The following is a 20,002-nucleotide window of genomic DNA, read 5'->3' on the forward strand; positions in this document are numbered from 1 at the left end:
AACAATTTGTTCAGCAAGATCTACTTGCGAGTGTAAAAAGGAAAAAAGTAAGCAACAATAAGTTTAATCATTTTAATAAAAAAAATTGTCAGCAACAATTCTAACCTCGTAAAGTAATTCGACGAACAGTCGAATATTGTTGCCAGGAAGTTTGCCAGGGTTACGAAAAATTATAACAACAAAGTGATATTTATATATTGGTTCTTTTAATAAACACCTTCGAGCAACTTCTGTGTTTTACACAATTTAATCCAATCTTATTTATTTTTTTGAAAATTGTAAATATCATTTCAAACTTTCTTTGTGCATTGGTTTCATTTCAAGATTCACGCGAAATCAAACTTTTGTTGAAATGTTGACAACATTTTTTGTAAACAAAGAATTTTTTCACGTTTCTATAAATAGTGTTACCAATGATCTTAGTTGTAGTTGAAACCGTAGGAACAAGCCTTAGGTTCGAAATTCTGAAGTCTTATTTTAATGAATAAATAAAGATGCCAAAAAAGTTCATTCTGAAGTGAGATTGCTATTCTCTCCTAAAAGATCTTTTCAGTCTCTTTGGTAATCTGCCAAGCCTTCTCCTTTCCATTGTGGGAAACAAATTTTCTTTTCTTTTTTTTTCTATTCGAAAAAAGTTTAATGTCCATAGTAAACATCATGACCGTTTGATAGCAACGTTTGATAGTGACAGTATGGAGTCGGGCGTTCTTTTGCTGAATATTCTGTGTCTTTGATATATTGGAGCTAGGCTGGGAATCTGTTCTTTCGTATATTCAAAGGGAATTTTAAGATTGCTTTGTAGAAGATTTTGTTTATTTACAGACTTTAATATCTCTTTCTTTCTTTTTGCGATATTTAAACTGTCCTCTTTTCTTTTTTCGTTCATCAAGAGTTGTCAACGACTTTAGATTGTCTCTTTTACTATTTAAAGCCCCTCCCCAACCTCTTGAAATAATTCCTGGATGAGACCGTGGTACCGTTTTCTTTTTTGCTTGAGCGCCCTGGCCCAGGGACCTGTGGATGTAGGTTTCAAGCTGTTTGGAAAAGAAAAACTTTATGACCCCTTTTAAGTTCCATTTTTTTATTGTTTTTGAGTTACTATCTTCTGGACAAGGGACTTAAAGGTGTAAGTATTAAGTTGAACGGGGAAAGTTTTTTTGTTGCTTTTCTGGCCAATTTTGTAGGGATTTGTTTCCTGGATCTTTTTGCCTAGCTTTCTCGAACGGTTTGTGCATCATATCAGTGACAAATTTGATTTTTGGTCAATTTTTGGACCCCATGAACAACAGGCCCCCCAACACAAGTTTGGGGTCCCTGGAACACTGAAATTTTCAAACTGATCAGACAGCCAAGACCCAAGATTCCCGTGTTTTTTCTACCATTTCCTGTCTGCTAAACCAGTTTGTAAATAATGAGAAACTTGCATAATTTAGGGTCCTTGTTGTTGGGGCTTCATTGGTCATTTCATTCACAGAGCAACATTTTTTTGAACTGTCGACTAAACTGAGGAAATCTGTTACCTAGATATTTTGGCCTGATGCCTTGGGTGGGTACGAATGTGCTTTCCTAGAAAATTGTGCTAGAACTTTCGCTACCCAATCGAATAAGTACTCCTTCCATACAAAGTTCCATAAATAAAAAAAAATAGTTCATGAGACACACTGCGCTCCTCGCTAAGACAATGCTAATGAGTTGATTCTGATTTGAAAATCTTTATGTATTTTTGGTTCCGAAGGAAATAAATTTAAAAACGAAAGTTTTCTCTAATTTTCTTGGAAGTCCCGTATTTATAACATTTAACGTTGCCTTTTTTTCTTTAATCGTAGTGTTTGAGTTTTAATAATATATTTTTGGCTTAGTTGTGTTCAGGATATAACTAAAGCTTTTTAGTGATGGAGAAGTTAGAAGTTATAGATACGTGTTAGACCAGATTTATGTCCACTTAATCATCCTTTTATAATTTGTTCTTATTAATCATGTAAGGACAAACAAATGGGTTTGAAAAATAACTAATTTTAATTTTCTTGTATTTCAGCGTGATCTTCGCGGATCGATCACCTTCAAGATTGTACCATCTTTCAGGAATGCTCCACCCCCATGTGAGGTAGACCCTTGTCCTGCTGATATTTACCCTTGTATAGCTAAGTTTCTTAAAGCTCCTGCATTAGATTAGGAAACAAGATAGGCATTTTCTCTTTTACTTTGCTAAATTACAGCATGCTGCAAAAGTAACGCCTTTTGTTTTATTTATTTTAATTAAACGGAAATAAATTGTAGCGGCATAAGAATTCTTTTTTGCCTAGTCTAAACGTAGTTTACCCTGTTGTAGCACAATGGACTGAGGCTCTGCTTGGCAATACGGGTCCAGGGTTTGATCCCACCACAGTAAGCCTGGCCAACAAGCTTGCTAATTGTCCTGTAAGAAATACGCAGCAACTGAAACATCGATTCGACGCCCTTTGTGCCCTATACTCTATGCGTCGATTTGACGCACTTATCTCCCTATGCCCTATGCGTCGATTTGACGCACTTATCTCCCTATGCCCTATGCGTCGATTCGATTCCCTTTGCGCCCTGTGCTCTTTGCGTTGATTCGACACCCTATCCGCCCTATGCTCTATGTGTCGATTCGACACCCTCAGTGTCCAATGCTCTATGCGTCGATTCAGCGCCCTTTCCACCCTATGCTCTATGCGTTGAATTGATGCCCTTTCCGCCCTGTGCTCTGTGCGTTGATTCCACGCCCTTTGCGTCCTATGCTCTATGCGTCGATTCAACGCCCTTTCCGCCCTATGCTGTATGCGTAGAATTGACGCCCTTTCCGCCCTTAGCTCTATTCGTCGGTTCAACGCCCTTTGCGTCCGTGCTCTATGCGTCTATTCGACGCCCTTTCCACCCTATACTCAATGAGTCGAATCGACGCCCTTTCCGCCCTATGCTCTATGCTTCGATTCGACGCCCTTTTCGTCCTATGCTCTGTGTGACGATTCAATGCCCTTTCCGTCCTATGCTCTATGCGTCGATTCGACACCCTTTCCCCCCTATGCTTTATGCGTCGATTCGACGCCCTTTGCGTCCTATGCTCTAAGCGTCGATTTGACGCCCTCTGCACCAGCAATTACTCTGGAGAATCTTCTACAAACTGTCTAAACGTTGTTTGTAGGGTGAAGATTTGCATGATGGTGATAAGTATGGTTAATGATCTATGGGAATTAGAGTCAGGAGCTGTCAAGTGCTGACTTTGGCTGCCTTAAACTGTCCTTTTGTGTAGGCTACTGTCGTTTTTCAGGTTTAAGGATGTTTTGCAAGTGCAGTTATGGTTACTACAATGCCCTTTAGCTCTAATCTTATCCTTATCAAAATAAATATGACTAATTCAAAAGGCTTGCCTTTGTTAACCTAATTAAGAATACTTCAGCGAAATTATATTACTTTTGTCTATATACACAGCGTTTTAGATTTATCTCTTACAAGGGAATTAATTTCCAATCTGTCGCTTGTCCTGTCTGAGCAGGTGTGATTGATACCTGTTTATTGAATGTACATAAAGTTGGTTGAGCGGACTTTATTTTCAAAATTTATTCAACGTGTAGTAGGTACCTTAGCACCATAAAAGGGGGTTACTTCTGCCTAACCTGATTTGAGGCTATTAAGTATGGTCTTTGGTTAGGCCTGTTTCGGAAAACTAAACCACAGCTCCCGAAGCTTTGATTTTAAATGAAGATTTTTGCAACACAAAGATAATTATGGTTGGAATGTTAGCGTTAGCACTTTTTCTTCTTATTTCAAAGATTGTTTTACGTTTCATATATATCATGTCTTTAAGTGAGCAGCTGTGTATGTAATTGTGTACGTAGTTATAAATTTTTTTTCTTGAAAACGGCTCAATATTCTGAAAATTTGCATCTTAGAATTTTCTGGCCTGAAAAACGAGTTTGAGAAAATTTATTTAGAGGCTTGATTTTGGAAAAAAAATTATGTGAGTGTCGTTATATTTATATACATTTCAAAAGCAAAAATTTCGTCGTTTTTACCCCAACAGTGCAACAAAAATATTGCACAACGAAATTTAAGGTTAGAAGACGAAGCAAAATTACATGGAATTGAGGAACCTGTTCGTATAGCGTGTATGAGTCTGTAAAGGATAAAAAAGAAGGTGGAATTAACTTTTAGTATCTATGACACATGCAGAATTACACAAGACAACAAATGTCTCCTAATAGCTAAAGAAAAGGCAAAGAGCAAGAAACAGGAAGAATCACATTGAATTGCCCCAAAAAAAAGTTTGCCCTAAAAATATGCGGTTTGAGTATTTACGACAGGGATGATCACATCGAGTCGTAAATGACATTTTTGGTTAGAAGAGAAGCAACAGTGAGAATAACAACAAATCCCAGGAAGGAGGAACGGAATTCATGCCGGAATTTCTTAATTCAATTGAAACTGCTGATCATGACATAAAACTAAAGAATAACGCCATGATTGTGCTTATGCGTGATTAGAGAATCAAATATATACAAGCTACAAGCCTACTGCGTGCCGAATGCTGGAACCCGGGCGAGACATGAACTCCCGGTACAAGGTACCTATGGAGTCTTGCTTTGGACAAATAAAAGTGGGCGTTTATTTTCCCTGAGTTAATTCGGAAAGATAATGATGACTTTTTGTTTGTGGTTGACCTATCCTGTCGAACTGGACAAAAAAAAATGGATCAAAACAAATTGAGCCCTTTCAAGCGTATTTCCCTAGCCCTTTCTTTGCATATGTCATTTCTTTCAAACACTTGAATTCTGGTGTTTGTCAACAATAAGTAAGACAGACACAGTTTTAGATTACACTGTTGGACAGTTCTATATTACATTATAGTTAGAATGTTAAGATGGTGTAACGATTGAAAAAATACACGTGGTAAAATAATTTTAGTGCTTTTTTGCCAAACAGGGATAGGAATGTTAGTAAGTAGATGATCCAAAGCAAGATTATTTTAATTATATCAGAACATTACTTTATTTTTCATATCTGACATTGTTTTCAGAACATGTGTTGTGTTTGAGTTCAGTTTCATTTTCGCTAGCCTTCACCTCAGACTTTTCGTCTGAGAGTAATTGTAAATTTAAAGAACAAGCATAATCTTGGTTTTCAACTAAAATAAATCTAATTAAAATGAAACTCATTGGTGTTTTTGAAAAAGACAAAAGTCAATGAGCTTTTGTCTCAGTTCAGGCTTGGCTCATTCTTTTGTATTAACATGCACATGGAAATTTCCTCTAGCTCCGTCTATTATTTTCACATGATTAAAACCTACGAATTTTGTCGGTGAACGTAGCCATACTCATGAATTGAATAATTGAATTAGAAGGAGGAATTCAAGCTGATTACATTAACAAATAAGAGAGTTGTGTCTATACGTTTTGGATCCTATTAAGAAATCGTAATAACCATAAGAAGTGTTTTTGCCCTCAGGTGGCTCTTATTGGAAGCAGTCGTTTCCAACGGGCCCTCCGCATAATGGTAAGGCTTTAAACATAGGCAGGTCTATCAGAGTAGCATAGACCTGCCCTAATGATTGAAATTTAAGAACTGAAATGATTTTTTTGTTTTATATATATTTTAGATTCAGGTAGAATTAAATAGGAGGATCTAGCTCTATTGATGTCACCTTCCTATCTATTTTAACTTAAAGCAGTAGACCAGACAAGGGACTTTTTGAAAATTTATCTCGTTTAAGTTGCCAAGCAGTTTTCCTATTTAGACAGAATTAAAAGTTTGAAACGGAACGAGGTCATCGTTTTAACGAATTCCCTGCATACATTTAACCGCAGAATCGGGAAAGCACTTTCCAGAATTAATTTCCTTATCCACTTCTAAGTTCAAGTTCGAGAATATGCATTTCCAAGTTGGGATTCAGAAAAGGGATATAATTAACAGTATTCTACCATGCAATTAATGGGCACATTGAAATCAAGCTGAATTAGGACTCTTTTTCAGAACAAAATATGGATGGTGAAACACAGTATTTGTTGTGTTATTTTTAATTTATTACTTAATCGAATGTTTTTGTGCAGAAAGTATCCAGCTCTAGGTGAATAGTGGGCCCACTAGCGGGTAGGGGGCATCAAAATATTTCTCATGGGGATGGAAGGCGGAGATAAGGGACTAAAAAACTGTGTTATTAGCCTAAGATTTCCCTTTGAGGAGGGTCATTTGAGGATTCTTGGGAACTTTTCCTTAATATGTTCTGTGTGCGTATGAATCCATTCGACAAGATTTTAAATCGAGTTACAATCGCTGTCTCAATCCAATAATTGATTCCGCTGCGCAGAAATAATTGAACCAAATTCTTCTCTTTTATGCTTATTTTATTAGAACATTTGAAATTTCTTGAGAGTTTCAATTAAACCTTTTCTGTATTTGGTTTGGTCACAATTTCTTTTTTTTCAACTTTTTGATAAGACATAACATTGATATTTATCGAATTTGGTGCCAGAATCTCAATAGCAACTATTGTAGGCCTACACTGGAAAGGCTATATGTAGGGAATTGTTTTGGAGTTTTGGTCTGGGCTAAACCCAATCCAAATCGGATCGTAAAACAAGACAACAGAGAAGACGAGAACCCGTAGAAATGCAAAAGAGGCAAAAGAAATGCAAAAATCACAAAACAAAATCAATATGATATTTTGTTGTTGTTTTCAAAGGTAAACGTGTAAAGAGTGATTATAATGTCAGAGTATATGCGGGATTAGATAATTTGAAAATAAAAGCAACGGGGACCTGTCTTTTTTCAGTGAAAAAAATTGTACAATAGTTTAAGCATTGTCAATGGCCATTTCTCTGTCAATTAACAATAATGTTAGGCTTGTCAAGTGTTCGTTGTTGACTGCATTGCGGTGCCTTACCTTGGGCCGTTGTAAAGCAGAAAAGCTATGGAGTAGCAGCTCAAACTGGCCGTGGAGTGACGATTGTTAGGAGGACATAGGACTTCCATGTTCGGAAAACCATCAGGGCTGTACACATCAAGAGGAGGTGCAGCAGAAATATTTTTCTTGTGGTCGACCCTCTGTTGCTTCTTCTTCTACAATTCGAGCTCTTTGTCTATAGTGTTCTAGAAATATCTAGTAAATATGAACGCTCCGAATGAATATTCCTTCAGATGAGTTAGGAGATACCTGGTATGAAGCCTCATAGTGTTTTAAAAATAGAACGATGATTCGAAAACCATCCTTTCAGCTTAGACGTGAAGAAGTGTGTACTAGACTACAACATTTTTTGGGGAAGTGTATAGTGGTTTTGGAGAGCATCCATATGGCTCTTTCGATGAACTCCTGGCATATGAGTTATTTTGATGACGATAAACTCTTAGATGTGTCAGTTTATTGTTCAGATCCCTTGTGAAAATCTACTGTTTTGTGTACAGCGGACCAAGTGAAGAATCAGTGTCTTGTTATAGGCCCGCCAATGCCTCCTAAGCAGTTTCGAAATATTCGCAGGCTTTTGCCAAATTGCGATCAATGACTTTAAGATATTTACATGGTGGCAATGTAAGCAGACAGCTCTCTTGTCACGAGTAAACTTGTTAGAACGTTTTGTTGCACTATTGAATTTTTAAATTTTATAAAATGGCTTACAGAGCTCAGAGCTGTGGTGAACGGACTCAATTCTCTACCAAACATGTATCACAAACAGGGCAAGCGATTTTTTTTCATTCAGGTTTTTAATGCCAATTTTTTTATTTGAGCAACTGGATACGGGAGAGAGGCGACCCAACGAATTTGCAGGTTTGACAGTTAGTCCCAGACATTTTTTCTCGACCTAAATGCAACAAACTGAAGCATTTGTCAGATTCAGTGTTCGTGCTAAGCAGCAGTGGAGTAACAGTGTTCCTGAACACGGTTTCTAATTGAAGCTTGAACATCTTTGCGGAGCCCATTCATAGAAGCTGCTTCGACACATCCTTGTCCTACAAGTTTGATTGAATATCATCCAATGTTTGAAATTTTCATTATTATGACAACCTGGCCTTCCCTGGTCAAATTGGTCCAGGGCATGACTCTAATACAATATATGCGAAAAAGTCGGATGAATGCCTATAGAACATAGATTAGCACATCAGAAGTTTTGTCTTAATACCGATAACACATCAGTATTATCGGTACACATACCGGGTAGAAGTAAGTTCGTTTTGCACAATTGATGACAGATCCATTGCATCTTCTGCGTCCATTTTTGTTTCCATATCCATTTTTAAGACGTCGTCACCATATTGCACTCTCATGCTCAAAAGCACTCTGAAATGTTCATCATAGTAGCCTTTTGATTACTGCATTGTGCTCTCATTGTCAAAAGTGCTTGGATATAATATTCAGCAGTCCAAGCCGGCTTTTTTTTCCTTCGGTGCAAAACACCTTGGTCATCCCTGCCGGCTTTTTTTTCCTTCGGTGCAAAACACCTTGGTCATCCCTGCCATGAAAAGCAAGGCTAGCTGCTGCCAACTGCAAATAATACACTTTTTTATCGGGTTAAACCTCGTATGATTTTTCTTTGCGTGAGTCTTTCAAGTTTATCTAACTGAAAAAAAAATATTGTCTTTTGAGGTTTCTTTATAGTTTTTACGATTTTTAAAATATTGTACTTCTTGGATGGCATGCCATGAAAAGTGATTGCTTCAGTCGTTTTTTGTTTTTTTTCCACGTTGTCAATAGTTTTAAGACACATGCTCCAAGCTTTTGGCCATATCTTTTCCCTGTGCATTCAGCAGCAAATAGCCCACAGTACTCACAAACAGCACCCATAAAGATGTTTGGATAAGAAATCCATAAAAGACGGGTTATGCAACTCCGTTGAAACCGTACGTTGTGGCTGCTTTACCAAGTAAAGAAAGAGCTCTCGTTAGAAAGTGACGGAGATTGAAATAAGTTCAATTCTGTTGCAACGTCTAAATCAGACCTTTTTACCTCATCTAAGACTGCTAGGTGCTATCTGAAGTCACATAGAGGTTGATCGATAAAAGAGCCTTTCCGAATTGCTCTTTGCCTTGGTCTGCTTATTCTTCGAAAAGTTTGCATGTGGCAGAAACAATCATTATTCAATGTTGAAAATCACTAGACTGACTTAAATTGTACGAGCCCAGTAGCCAGAAACGATTCATGTTTAAAGTCTGTATGTTAATACGACCCGTTAAAAGATGAATTGGGGCGGCTTCTAGGACCCGTTAAAAACAAAGCTGTCGATTATTGTTTGTTTTTATTGGCTTAAAATTTCTCATTCATTTTTCTGATATGGTAAGATGAGCCTAAAGGTGCGCTCAGTTTAGACGTGGATGTTGCTGAGCGTGTTGATTTATTCAAGATCTGACTAGTCTGACAACCATTTAGTCGAATGGGTATTGTTTATTTTGATATGACTTGTTGTACTACAATTCTTGTACGTTCTTGGAAGTCGTCTTGGGGCCTCTTTCCTTGCAATGGCATGGATGTGCCTCCTCTACGCCTAATGGTCTTCCGCTGGGACGAGGAAGGGCAGAGAGGTTATAAGGTGCTAAGGTATCCTGACAATTCTTTTGGGGACGACCATGAGGGCGAGAGAGGTGATTCTGGCCTCGAAAAATGATATTCGGGAGACTGGATTGACTTATCCATTGGATGACCAAACCATCGAAGTTGCTGGAGCTAGATCTTGGTAGGGATGGTTTGTTGGATTTTAAGGTGTTTGAGGAGATTGTTCTTTGAGATTCGATCTATGCAGGTAATTCCGACGGCGTGACTCTGACGGCTCTGTGTGGGCATTTATTTTCAAATGCTGTGAGTTCACACTGGTGACCCACCTTTATTGCACAAATTTTACATGTGTAGATTGCGAAAAGGGTGATTCAGGTATATAAAAGACGGGTCTTAAGCTTTAGGAACAGATCGTTGCTCCACCATATGGGCATAAAGGCTTTGAGGTGGGAACTCGTAGAAACGAGCCGTCTTTTTTATGTTTTTAGAGCGCTTGTTGCTGCTGGTGATCAGACTGTCAAGACAAGGGAACATGTTTGCCCACTGAATATTCTCTCTTTAAAGTTTCAGGACTGGCTTATTGTGCCCTGTGGCTCTTATGAGCAGGATATAGCCTTTGTTTTGGATTTATTTATGGCCATTCCCAAGGGACTAGTTGCTTTAACAACGTTGGCTACGGTTTGTAGCAGTCGTGTCAGCCAATTCTTCAATGTCGTTGGTGTGTGCTAGCTTAACTGTCAGGCCCCCTATTCCTGCTGTGACAAAATAGTGTAAAAAGTCTGGAGCGTGGAAGTATATTTGAGGGACTTTGTGTTAGTTAGTCCCTATTTAATTATTTTTTTAAACGTAGAGTGTTTACTTCTTTTGCACGTTTGGGTTTCTTTTCCCTTAAATAATTCTTTTATTTCTTTGTTAAACGTTGCCATAAACAGAAGCTGGTGCAACAATTTCTCTGTATTACTTCCAGTATTTCAGTCTGCTCTTGACCTTTGAGACGTCATCATATCAGCTATCCAAAATCCTAAGATAGTCTTTGCAATAATCAGGATTTGAGTAATTGCGACTGGAAGTAATAGAAATCGTAGAAAATAACAGAAAATGTAGAAAAATACATTATCAAGATTTCTTTTAGCCAGAGACCAACAATTAGCTCCCAGAATGTTAACGGTTATCTAGTTAGTAGAACTCCAGAAACTGAGAAAAAGAAAAAGCATGGCCACAAGCGGTACTAATACTAGTAAAGAAGAATCTCATATATCTTTACCTATTTTTATCAATATTAGAGTACAGCAATTCTGACGTGGAATTTTTATATCGAGACAAAAATATAAGAAGGAAACTGGCTGCTGGGAGTGTTATTGCAGATTCAGAGTTGATCGATATGCCAGCACTACTGTAGCAAGGGAAAAGGAAATTCGGTCAGATAGCTCAACTGTTGCTGCTAACTGTAGCAACAGTTTAGAAGATAAACGCCTTCAGTTAATGATGAAGCAGAATCACATGTTGGATCACCTGCTGGAGCTAAGAATGCTTCCACAAGGTAGCAGAATGGCATAAGAAAACTTATACTAAATTGGAATATTTACCTTGAGGGTAAGCACTACATCGGCAAAGGGCACACAGGACAGCCTCGCTGTATTCTGTGTAATACCGACTTGTCAGGTAGTAGTTTCCATATTAGGCGCAACTTGAGCAATCCTACTCATTTAAAAAAGCGTTTCTACAACATTTAGTACTGCTCCCATGGTATATTTCTCAATAGATAATGGAGAAAATAATAACAGGCTTCTTAAAAGTCAGAAAATCAGGCAGGCCGAGCGGATTTTAAGGGGATCTATGGCGAGGCACAACTTGGCAATCAATATTTTGAAATAGCTTCCAGAAACCTTAAGGAGATATTTCCTGACTCGGAAATAGCAAAGGGTGTTCAGTGTGGTCGTACAAAAACTACAGATGTGCTTAACAAAATAATTGAAGAAGTAGCTTGTGCGGACTTGTGCAACCTGATGACAAAGAACAGTTTTCTGGTAATCATTTACGAAAGTACTGATGTGAGTAATTCGAAAAACCTAGTTGTTGTTATTCGTCATGTTGAGAAAGTGAAGGAAGCTAAGAATGATGTATGGAAGAAAGTTGTGAATTACTCATTCTTGCAATTGGTTAAAGTGCTGCAGTGCACAGATAACGATAGTATTAACAAAACTTCTGTTTAAGGACGCTGAAGTGCCAAAGCAGAATCTGATAGGTCTTGCTTCAGATAACGCATCTGTGACAATTGAGGGACAAGGTATTGTGCAAGCAAAGCTTTTGCTGGATTTTCTAAACCTATTTATTCTTGGGTTAAAATGCCACTCAATCCATTTGTGTGCCATTGCAGCAAGTCATAAGCTACGTACAGACGTCGAAGAATTCTGCCAAGACCTCTACAGTTACATTGGCAGAAGACGAAAAAGGGCTGGCAAGTTTGTCGAATGCTGAAGTTCATGGAGCTTGACGAACACAGAATCTTGCGCCATTTGACAACTAGGTGGGTTTCCCGAATTCAAGTTATTATGTATTATTTGGAACAATGAGATCGTTCGATACTTTTCTTTCTGAGTGAAAGCTTTAAAGAAGGGAACAAGCCAACCAAAGCCATACTCCTAGCATGAAAGAAGTAGACTGTGGCTGTGGTGTAGAGGTTATATTTATCAACCACAAAATTTCATTACGAGCTTCAACTGCTTTTAAAACAGTGTGTACGGAATACATGATAGAACTGAGCGACGAAATAACGAGGTTTTTCAGTTCAAAAATATTCGTCAGCTAAAAACTTAGACAGACTGGACCCAAAGATAGCTATGTCTTCTGGCAACTCAAAATTAAGTATTGTCCCACTACTTGTCCAGTTTCCAAATTTGGCGAAGGAGGCTGATATGAAAAACATTTCCAAAGAATGGAAAAGGCTGAAATTTTGCGCTCATCTCAATAAATGTGCAGATTCTGACCTTGTTTATTTCTGGTTTAAAGTACTACAGCGATGTGATGGTCCTCAAGTCAAAAGTTTCTCATTATTGGTATAATTCATGATGAAAATGCTTATCCTACCACATTCTTCTGTTTGTTTCGAGATGGCCTTTTCAACTGTCAATTGAAACAAAATATATTTTAGAAATAAACTCGGCGTCGTTACCAAAAACTGGAAATCCCCCATGAACAAGGTGAAAAACCCCAAGTAGCGAAATACTGTAAAAGGGTATAGAAAAACTGCAACCGCGAGTGTCACCATGGTATCTAATTCAGATAGTGATGTGTAATATCATACTTTTGTTCATTTTTTATGTATAGTTTTTGTAGCATAGAGCAGTTGAAACTTCAGATAACTCAAAGTTTATAAAGCCAGTTCCAGTTTTAAAGACAAAAATGCCGTTATCTAGATGTTTAAGGTGATATAAAAATAAGTGAAAGACATAGTCTGTATTGTACCATTTGTGGGGAATATATCCTACTCAACCTTACAAGGTGAGTGAAAGATCTTTTAAAGGCATTTTGGAGAAAAATAATGTTTCAATATTTACCACATAACCCACACATTCAGTTCTTTAATCAGTCTCAATTTAAAAAGGACTTGTTTTCGTGTATTTTTGTAGCGGCAGCGTATATAAGGGGAGGGCTACAGGAGCGATCCTCCCCTCCATCGAGATCGCCATAAAAGAAAAAGACAGATTTGTATGCAAGCTATTAAATGGAAAACAGGTCCCACTAATTGCTTTTGGGCAATATTCTGTAAGAATACAAGATTAAAATTTGACTTTATCCCCTGATTTGTATTAAAATCGTCATTTGGGACCAAACTCAGGGGGGGGGGGGCTTCAAACGGTCCTAAGTGGTCGAAAAACAACGAATTTCTTGGCCTGTAGTAAAATGTTACAGTAGTAATATATGTTACTCTGAACAATTTCTTCAAGTACTTCCAGGAGTAATCTACTGTATTAGAAGAGAAAGAAAACGAAGGAATGGAGAAAAAAAGTGAATGAAAATGTCTTATACAAAATTTTGAAAGATAGTACTGTATGTCACTGACGATCCGCTTGTTACGCGAAACGTAACAAGAGGAAAAAATTGGTATATGGTGCAATTTTTTGTCTTTGATACATTTTTTTTGTGCAATTTGTGTACATTTTGTTTTGAAGTTTTGGTAACACTGGTCCAGAGTTTTGCTTGGTATTTGTTCAGGGTATTATATATAATAATGAATTTTTCATTTATGATATTGACCATTTTGAATATAAAGTGCTATGCGGAAATGGTAGATGATACAAAATATTCTCCCTTTTCTGCTCTTCTTCATATTAATATGCTAGGGTTTATAGTCTTGTTAGTTTGAATTGCCTGTGATCTATATGCTACGGTCACCAGAACTTATTTTGTCTTTATGTTCCAGTTATTCAGGATTAAGCCTCTTCCAATTGTAGTAAGTACATTTTCTAATGCCTGCAATTCCGTACCTGTGCTTAATCCTTTCGGTTTTATTTTCTATCAACTTATTATTTGGAAATTATTAGCTTTGCGTAAGCCATGTATCTTGAGTAATTTAGACGTCTTGTTATCTGTGTGTATAGATTTGAAAGCCTGTTTAATCAGTTTCTCTTTTACTTTGATTCCCTTAATGATTTTTACTGACTCCTTCTCCGCTCGGTCCAAACCATTACTTATGTTTGCCTAAATGTTCGCATTCGTCTTTGCGCATATTTCCTGTTTTTTCAATTTTTTTTTGTAAAGCTTGACAATTTCTAATTGGTTTTTTGTCAATCTCTTCTACCTGTTTACTGCTGAATATCAAACGACACTTTTTATCAAGCAGCCGTTCTTAATAATCCCAATTTTATCTAAGAACCTTGCACACGTATAAACAAAATCGAAGACGTTCCTAATAGAAAATATTCTTGATATTAACTTATATTTAGTATTTTGGATATGTTTTTTTTTTCTGCTACTAGAATCAGTTCCCCCTCGTATTTTTCCTTTTTGATTGAAACGTTATTTATTGTCATCCACATGGTCGTTTAGTAACATACTGTTTATATAAAGTTGTTCAGCTAGCCTTATTGCGACTCTGCATTTCTATTCCTTCAAAAATTTGAACTCAGTGTGTACACTTTGATTTATGCTGGGGATGGACTAAATTATTTATAGCAAAAAGCAGAAAAATGTAGAATATAATAAAAAATGTCTTAAAATATGTAAGATTTCGGGGTACCGAAGATTGATGCTTTAGAGAACATGGCCCCGAAGGCCCCACACTGCCTGCATGCATGTATGGACCTTATCTTTTTGAAACTATCGTTTTGAAATTTTTATTATTCTGTATTGAGCATGAAAAAAGCGAAACCAAAAATTGACAAAACTGCGTTATAATGAATATAACATCCATAAAATTCCTTGGCGAGTGCGGAAGAGGGAGTAGTAGGGTCATTTGGCCTATAATAATTTTAATCTACCTATCAGGCTATTCAAAATTGGTTATTTTAGAACTAACGTGACCTTGAAAAGGCACTGTAAAACCAAAACAATAAAATTGAACCAATTGAATGTTTAAATTATTATGTATTGTTCGTTTGAAGGAATTTTTACAAGCAATGAAAAGTAATTAGTTAACACAGCTTTAGGACTTCACTAAATAGATACAAAAGTTATAATTAAAAATAAATAATCAAAATTAAAATTTTAATTAAATAATTATGATAAAAAAATAAATAAATAAGTAATTATAATTAGATTGTATAAGAGTAAAATCTGAAACTTGCGAAGAGATCTACATAGAGGTATATTCCTTTGAGATAAAAGTTACGATTGATTATTGAAAACATAAAAAACAGGAAGGATGAAGGAATGACATAAGATAACTAAATTGCACCACCCAAGAGGTTCAAGTGACCTCGAAGCATTTAAATTCAGTCCACAATTTAAAGTTACAACACGATAGGTTTGAGACTATTTATAGAAAAGAAACTGAAATTAAGGTCAGCTGTGCCGCACGAGGAACGCCACTGATCTTAATTCCCCATGAGAATTCATTTTGATACCAATAGCTCTTATTCTAATAATAAATTAATTATTGTAACAGTTTTACATAAATATTATGTTACGTTTAACCTTTATCTGTGCATCTTTATTATTATTAATTATAACTAGTAATACCTTGTTGTAGGGCTAAACTGCCTAAGGTCAGCACAGCTATGGACGTTCCTCTTCAATCCCATTCTAGTAAGAGCTTTGCTCATTTCCCATTTCTCTCAATTTCATTAAGTTTTAATCCTTTTAAACTTTTCCCTATAACCTTGTCCACTATTAAAAAGTACCCTGATTTTCGTTTAGTCGCAAACTCTTGGATTGCTAAATACCGTGTTATTTTGTTGTTGTTGTTTTTCTATATATCACCCTTCATCTGTAATACATCTATAGCCTACAATCACTCAAACGATGGCTTTAATCTAATCTTGAATAGTTCTTTTAAAAAATACAAATTATCATACTTAATATGTCATGTTTTAGAAGAATTGCGTTGCTTTTAGTATCATCTTAATCTGATTCCTAAAACTTATCTTTCTATTTTCCTGACCTTCTCTTCTACGAATATTTTGTCGCAGTTCCTTGACCGTTTCCTTTTAGCATAGAATATAAAAAAAGAAGCTATTGGGTGCCAAGTCACCAAAAATGGGGAGGGAAGAATATCCCTGTTTTGGATTCTGTTTTAAAATGAAAATTATGACTCAAATAGAAATCTGTGCGCGAGGGGAAATCTCTTGAAGCGGGATTTTAAATGCAAGCTATGAAACCTCAGACCATGACAGGCACAACTGAATGCCCGATAATGCTGACATGGTCCTTGCAATTTCAGAAATCTAAGGTCACTACCTCGACGGCTATTTGACTCTTATTGTGGCCAAGGAGGGGGTGCTACCTACCCTCTCCCCTTATTTTACAGACAGATCTTGCGATGAAAAAGATGTCAAGTGTTTGAATGAACGAACTAACGCTCTCTTTCTTACCTGCAGCTTATTGCCATCTACATTAAATTTGCCATTGAAGTTCCCTTTTCGTTTAACATAATCATTTAATTAAATTCTACTAGAGAGATGTTTTTAAAGAAAAAAGAGCGTTGAAAAAAATTGTTTCCTAATTAAACTTAGCTTTGAATCCACTTTGTTGTGCTAAGAAATTTTGTGCACTCGTAATACTATGTCTGCTTCTAATGTTTCATTTTATAGTATTACATTTTTTTTATTTCAATCTTTCATCTTTTCGTGCTACTGCATCGTTTGCTATTGTAAACGATTTTTTTTTTCAGAAGGTCAGGACGTATTCGACAGTAAACTTAAGCTATGAGTTTTTCTTGGGCTTAATCTGATGATTTACTGAGATTCTAATTTTTCTTTTGACAAATTTGAAGTATTTACTGTTAATTTTCTTGTTTAAATTTCGTTATGAAGTTATGCGAAGTTATAACTCAAAATAGCGTGTAACGACTTTTTTTTGTATCCTAAAACCCTGGAAACAAAATCACAGTTTCATCATTCTTTTTTTTGTAAACATGGTGTCTTTCATTCCAGAAACGGGCTTAGTCTTACCTTTAATGGGCTATTCTTACCTTTAATAGCCCAGAAACGGGCTATTCTTATCTTTATCTGAAACTCACTGAAATCTGCAAATGAGTTGAAACAGGGCTGTTTGGGACACTTCTATTTTGCCATGTTCTTCAACGTTATTTTAATAATATTTGTATGGTCACTAAGGTAATAATAAATTATTATACAATATACAATTTCAAAGTTAAGGTACTTCTTACTTGTTGAAACTTGGAGTTTGACTGTTGGACAGTTCCCTTTTTAGTTTGACTGTATCATCCTTGACATTCAGCTCAAGAGGATTTCTTCAAAGAAAAACTGAGTCGGGAAGCTTGAGATAGGCTTTGAAGTGATCTTCAATATTAGTAAGGGTCTTTAATGAAATTTATGATCGAGAGGGGTGACTCTTAAGAAAGCAGATAGAAATAATCAACTTAAGCAATCTTTGCTCTTCAATAACGTCATCTAGGAGATAGTCAAAGTTTTGTGGGGATTTTCATAATGTCAAGCCAAATTCCTTGAATCTCGTTGGGCGTAGCAAACGCTTCGCCCTAAGCTTCTTATTTGCTATTATTCAAGCCTAGGGTTGTTTTAGGTCCCTATATTAAGCACGCATGATCCGTCTGTACGTTTTTTCGTTGGATTCTAAAGAAATTTAGGGTGTTGCGTTTTTTTCAACCAGTGGTATATTCCCCCACCTTGTTTACAGAAATAGTTCAGAAATGATGCTCTTAACATGTAATTTTTTCTGTAACGATGTCTGAATATCTGAAAAAACTACCCTAGTTCAATCAACCTCCGTCAGTTATGACTTCCAATAATTTGACAATTATTTACCTTTTTTTCATTTACTCTGCTGTGAAACTTTTAGGTAATAATCATAATAACTCTGTGCAAAATTGAAAAAAATAGTAGATTAGTAAAAAGAAGAAAAATAAAATAAAAGACAAAGAAAATGACAAATAAGAAAAACTGTAAAAAGGGTTGTAGAAAAAGGCATTTAATGAAAAGGAAAATGAAAGCCGCGAAGAGCATGAATGTGCAGTTACCCTAATTAGACTATGGCAAGCCCATAAACAGCATCTTCGAACAGGCTATACAATAACTTTGCAAACGACAAAATAATACCAGCATCAGCTTCAACGTTAACCATCAAAAGCTCTGAGCCTGACAAATTTGCCTGATTTTCAAAAAGGGTGGAAACAACCCCAAAAGTCAAAATATCTTAACAAAAATCACAGCATCAGATTCGGCATATCAGAGAACCACATTGTAGAAGTTTCAAGCTCCTATCTTCAAAAGTCAGGAATTTTGTAATTTTGTCAGGAAAAAGATCACAGAGGCATATTTTTTTTCAGGAGTGACTATATCAAACCGATTTTCCTAAAAAGTTGAGAGTGGGCTCGTTTGAATGGGAATTAAAAGTTCTCGTTGCTTTTTTATGTGACCAAAAATATTGGTGGGCAACTAGCCATCCCCCGTACTCCTTTTTCTCCCAAAGACATTCAATTAATTTTTTTTTAGATCTGTTTCAGCATAGATGAAAAGTCTGATAGCTCCTCATCCCCTGGTGAAAGAGCTGAACTTAAGCAAATTGACCGTTGTTAGCATATAGCTCTTGTTACTGGGAAACATACAGAAATTTTTCGAAGCTAAGGGAATTTTCTGAGGCTGAATTTTCCACGGAGACTATTTTCCGTCGAAAGGAAGGTTTCCGATGGAGTTATCCACGAAGGGAATGGGGATTTCTCGGCAAGATTTGAAAAACGATGAGAAATTAGATTTTAAAAAAACAAGTTTTTTTTCAACTGAAAATCAGGAGCAGCATCAAAACTCAAAACGAGCTGAAATTATTCCGCGTATGAGGGAGGCTGCTTTCCTCCTCAATCCCTCGCTCTTTACGCTCAAGTCTTACTTTTTGCAAGATTTTAAAGACAGATTTTTTAAATACAAGGGACATTGAATTTGAACGAGAAATATTTTAAATAAACTTAGACTTCGCACAAAGAATAACGGACTGAAGAGTGGTGCAGCCTCCCTTATATAGGGAATAATACTTGTTCGTTTCGAGTTTTTAATGTTGCTCCTTATTTTCAATTAAAAAAAAACTTATTTGTTTCTATTCAATTGCATCGTAAGAGCGAGTGATAAACCGAATAAAAGCGGAAGGCTTGAATGAGATGAATTTAGTCTACGTTTTGCCCATCAACCTTACCCTATTTAACTCCTTCCGTAGATAAGGTATATAAGGCTTGTGCATTAGAAATGGTGTCAAAGCTTTAAATACGTTAAATATTCTTAGGTGGAACTCATATCCCTTCCACAAAGTAAGTACACGATCCGCGTTTTGCGGAGCAATATGGGCCTTTTAACCAAATTGATTTACATCACTGTCGTCATGGTCAATGCTAAAAGATATCAAAATATAGTTGAAGAGTTTTCTGTGGTTACCGCAACCGTGGTCGGCTTGTATGAAGATCAGAACAAGGTGTTTTTCCCTGCTTATGGATTAAACTGACCAGCCCAAACAAAAATGGATTAGGGACTAATGATTGACATAGGTAAATTTGAAAAAAAAAACAATTTTGTAAATGAGGCAATAATTTAGGATAGAACAAATTTGCGGAAAGTAGCAAAAAGGAAAGTTGGGCCCAAAAATGATGGAATGCATAACTTAGATTAACAAAAATATTCGCGTAGTTGTCAATCCAGGTCTACTGAGCAATAATATCAACAAAAGTAGGATTTTCAAATTTGGGAGCATTGATCACTTTTTCCAAGTAGATCCCCTAGTCGAAAATTGGACCCCAGGAAACTCTTCCTTTCTCAAATAATCCTTAACCTCTAGTTTGATGTTTTGCTTTAGATTAAACACGCTTCGACGACTGGACCTACCACG

General features: G+C 36.4%; 1 protein-coding gene across 1 annotated transcript in view; it reads left to right on the forward strand.

Moving 5' to 3' along the window:
- LOC136037154 (peripheral plasma membrane protein CASK-like) overlaps nucleotides 1-20,002 on the forward strand; it is a gene marked incomplete in the record, with an annotated part of 194,786 nt that overhangs the window by 112,707 nt on the left and 62,077 nt on the right. Inside the window, 2 exon segments of the mRNA XM_065719673.1 lie at nucleotides 2,036-2,104; nucleotides 13,920-13,949. Coding sequence (XP_065575745.1) covers nucleotides 2,036-2,104; nucleotides 13,920-13,949 — 99 coding nt within the window.

The sequence above is a fragment of the Artemia franciscana genome, chromosome 16 (assembly GCF_032884065.1).
Source record: "Artemia franciscana chromosome 16, ASM3288406v1, whole genome shotgun sequence".
NCBI lineage: Eukaryota > Metazoa > Arthropoda > Branchiopoda > Anostraca > Artemiidae > Artemia > Artemia franciscana.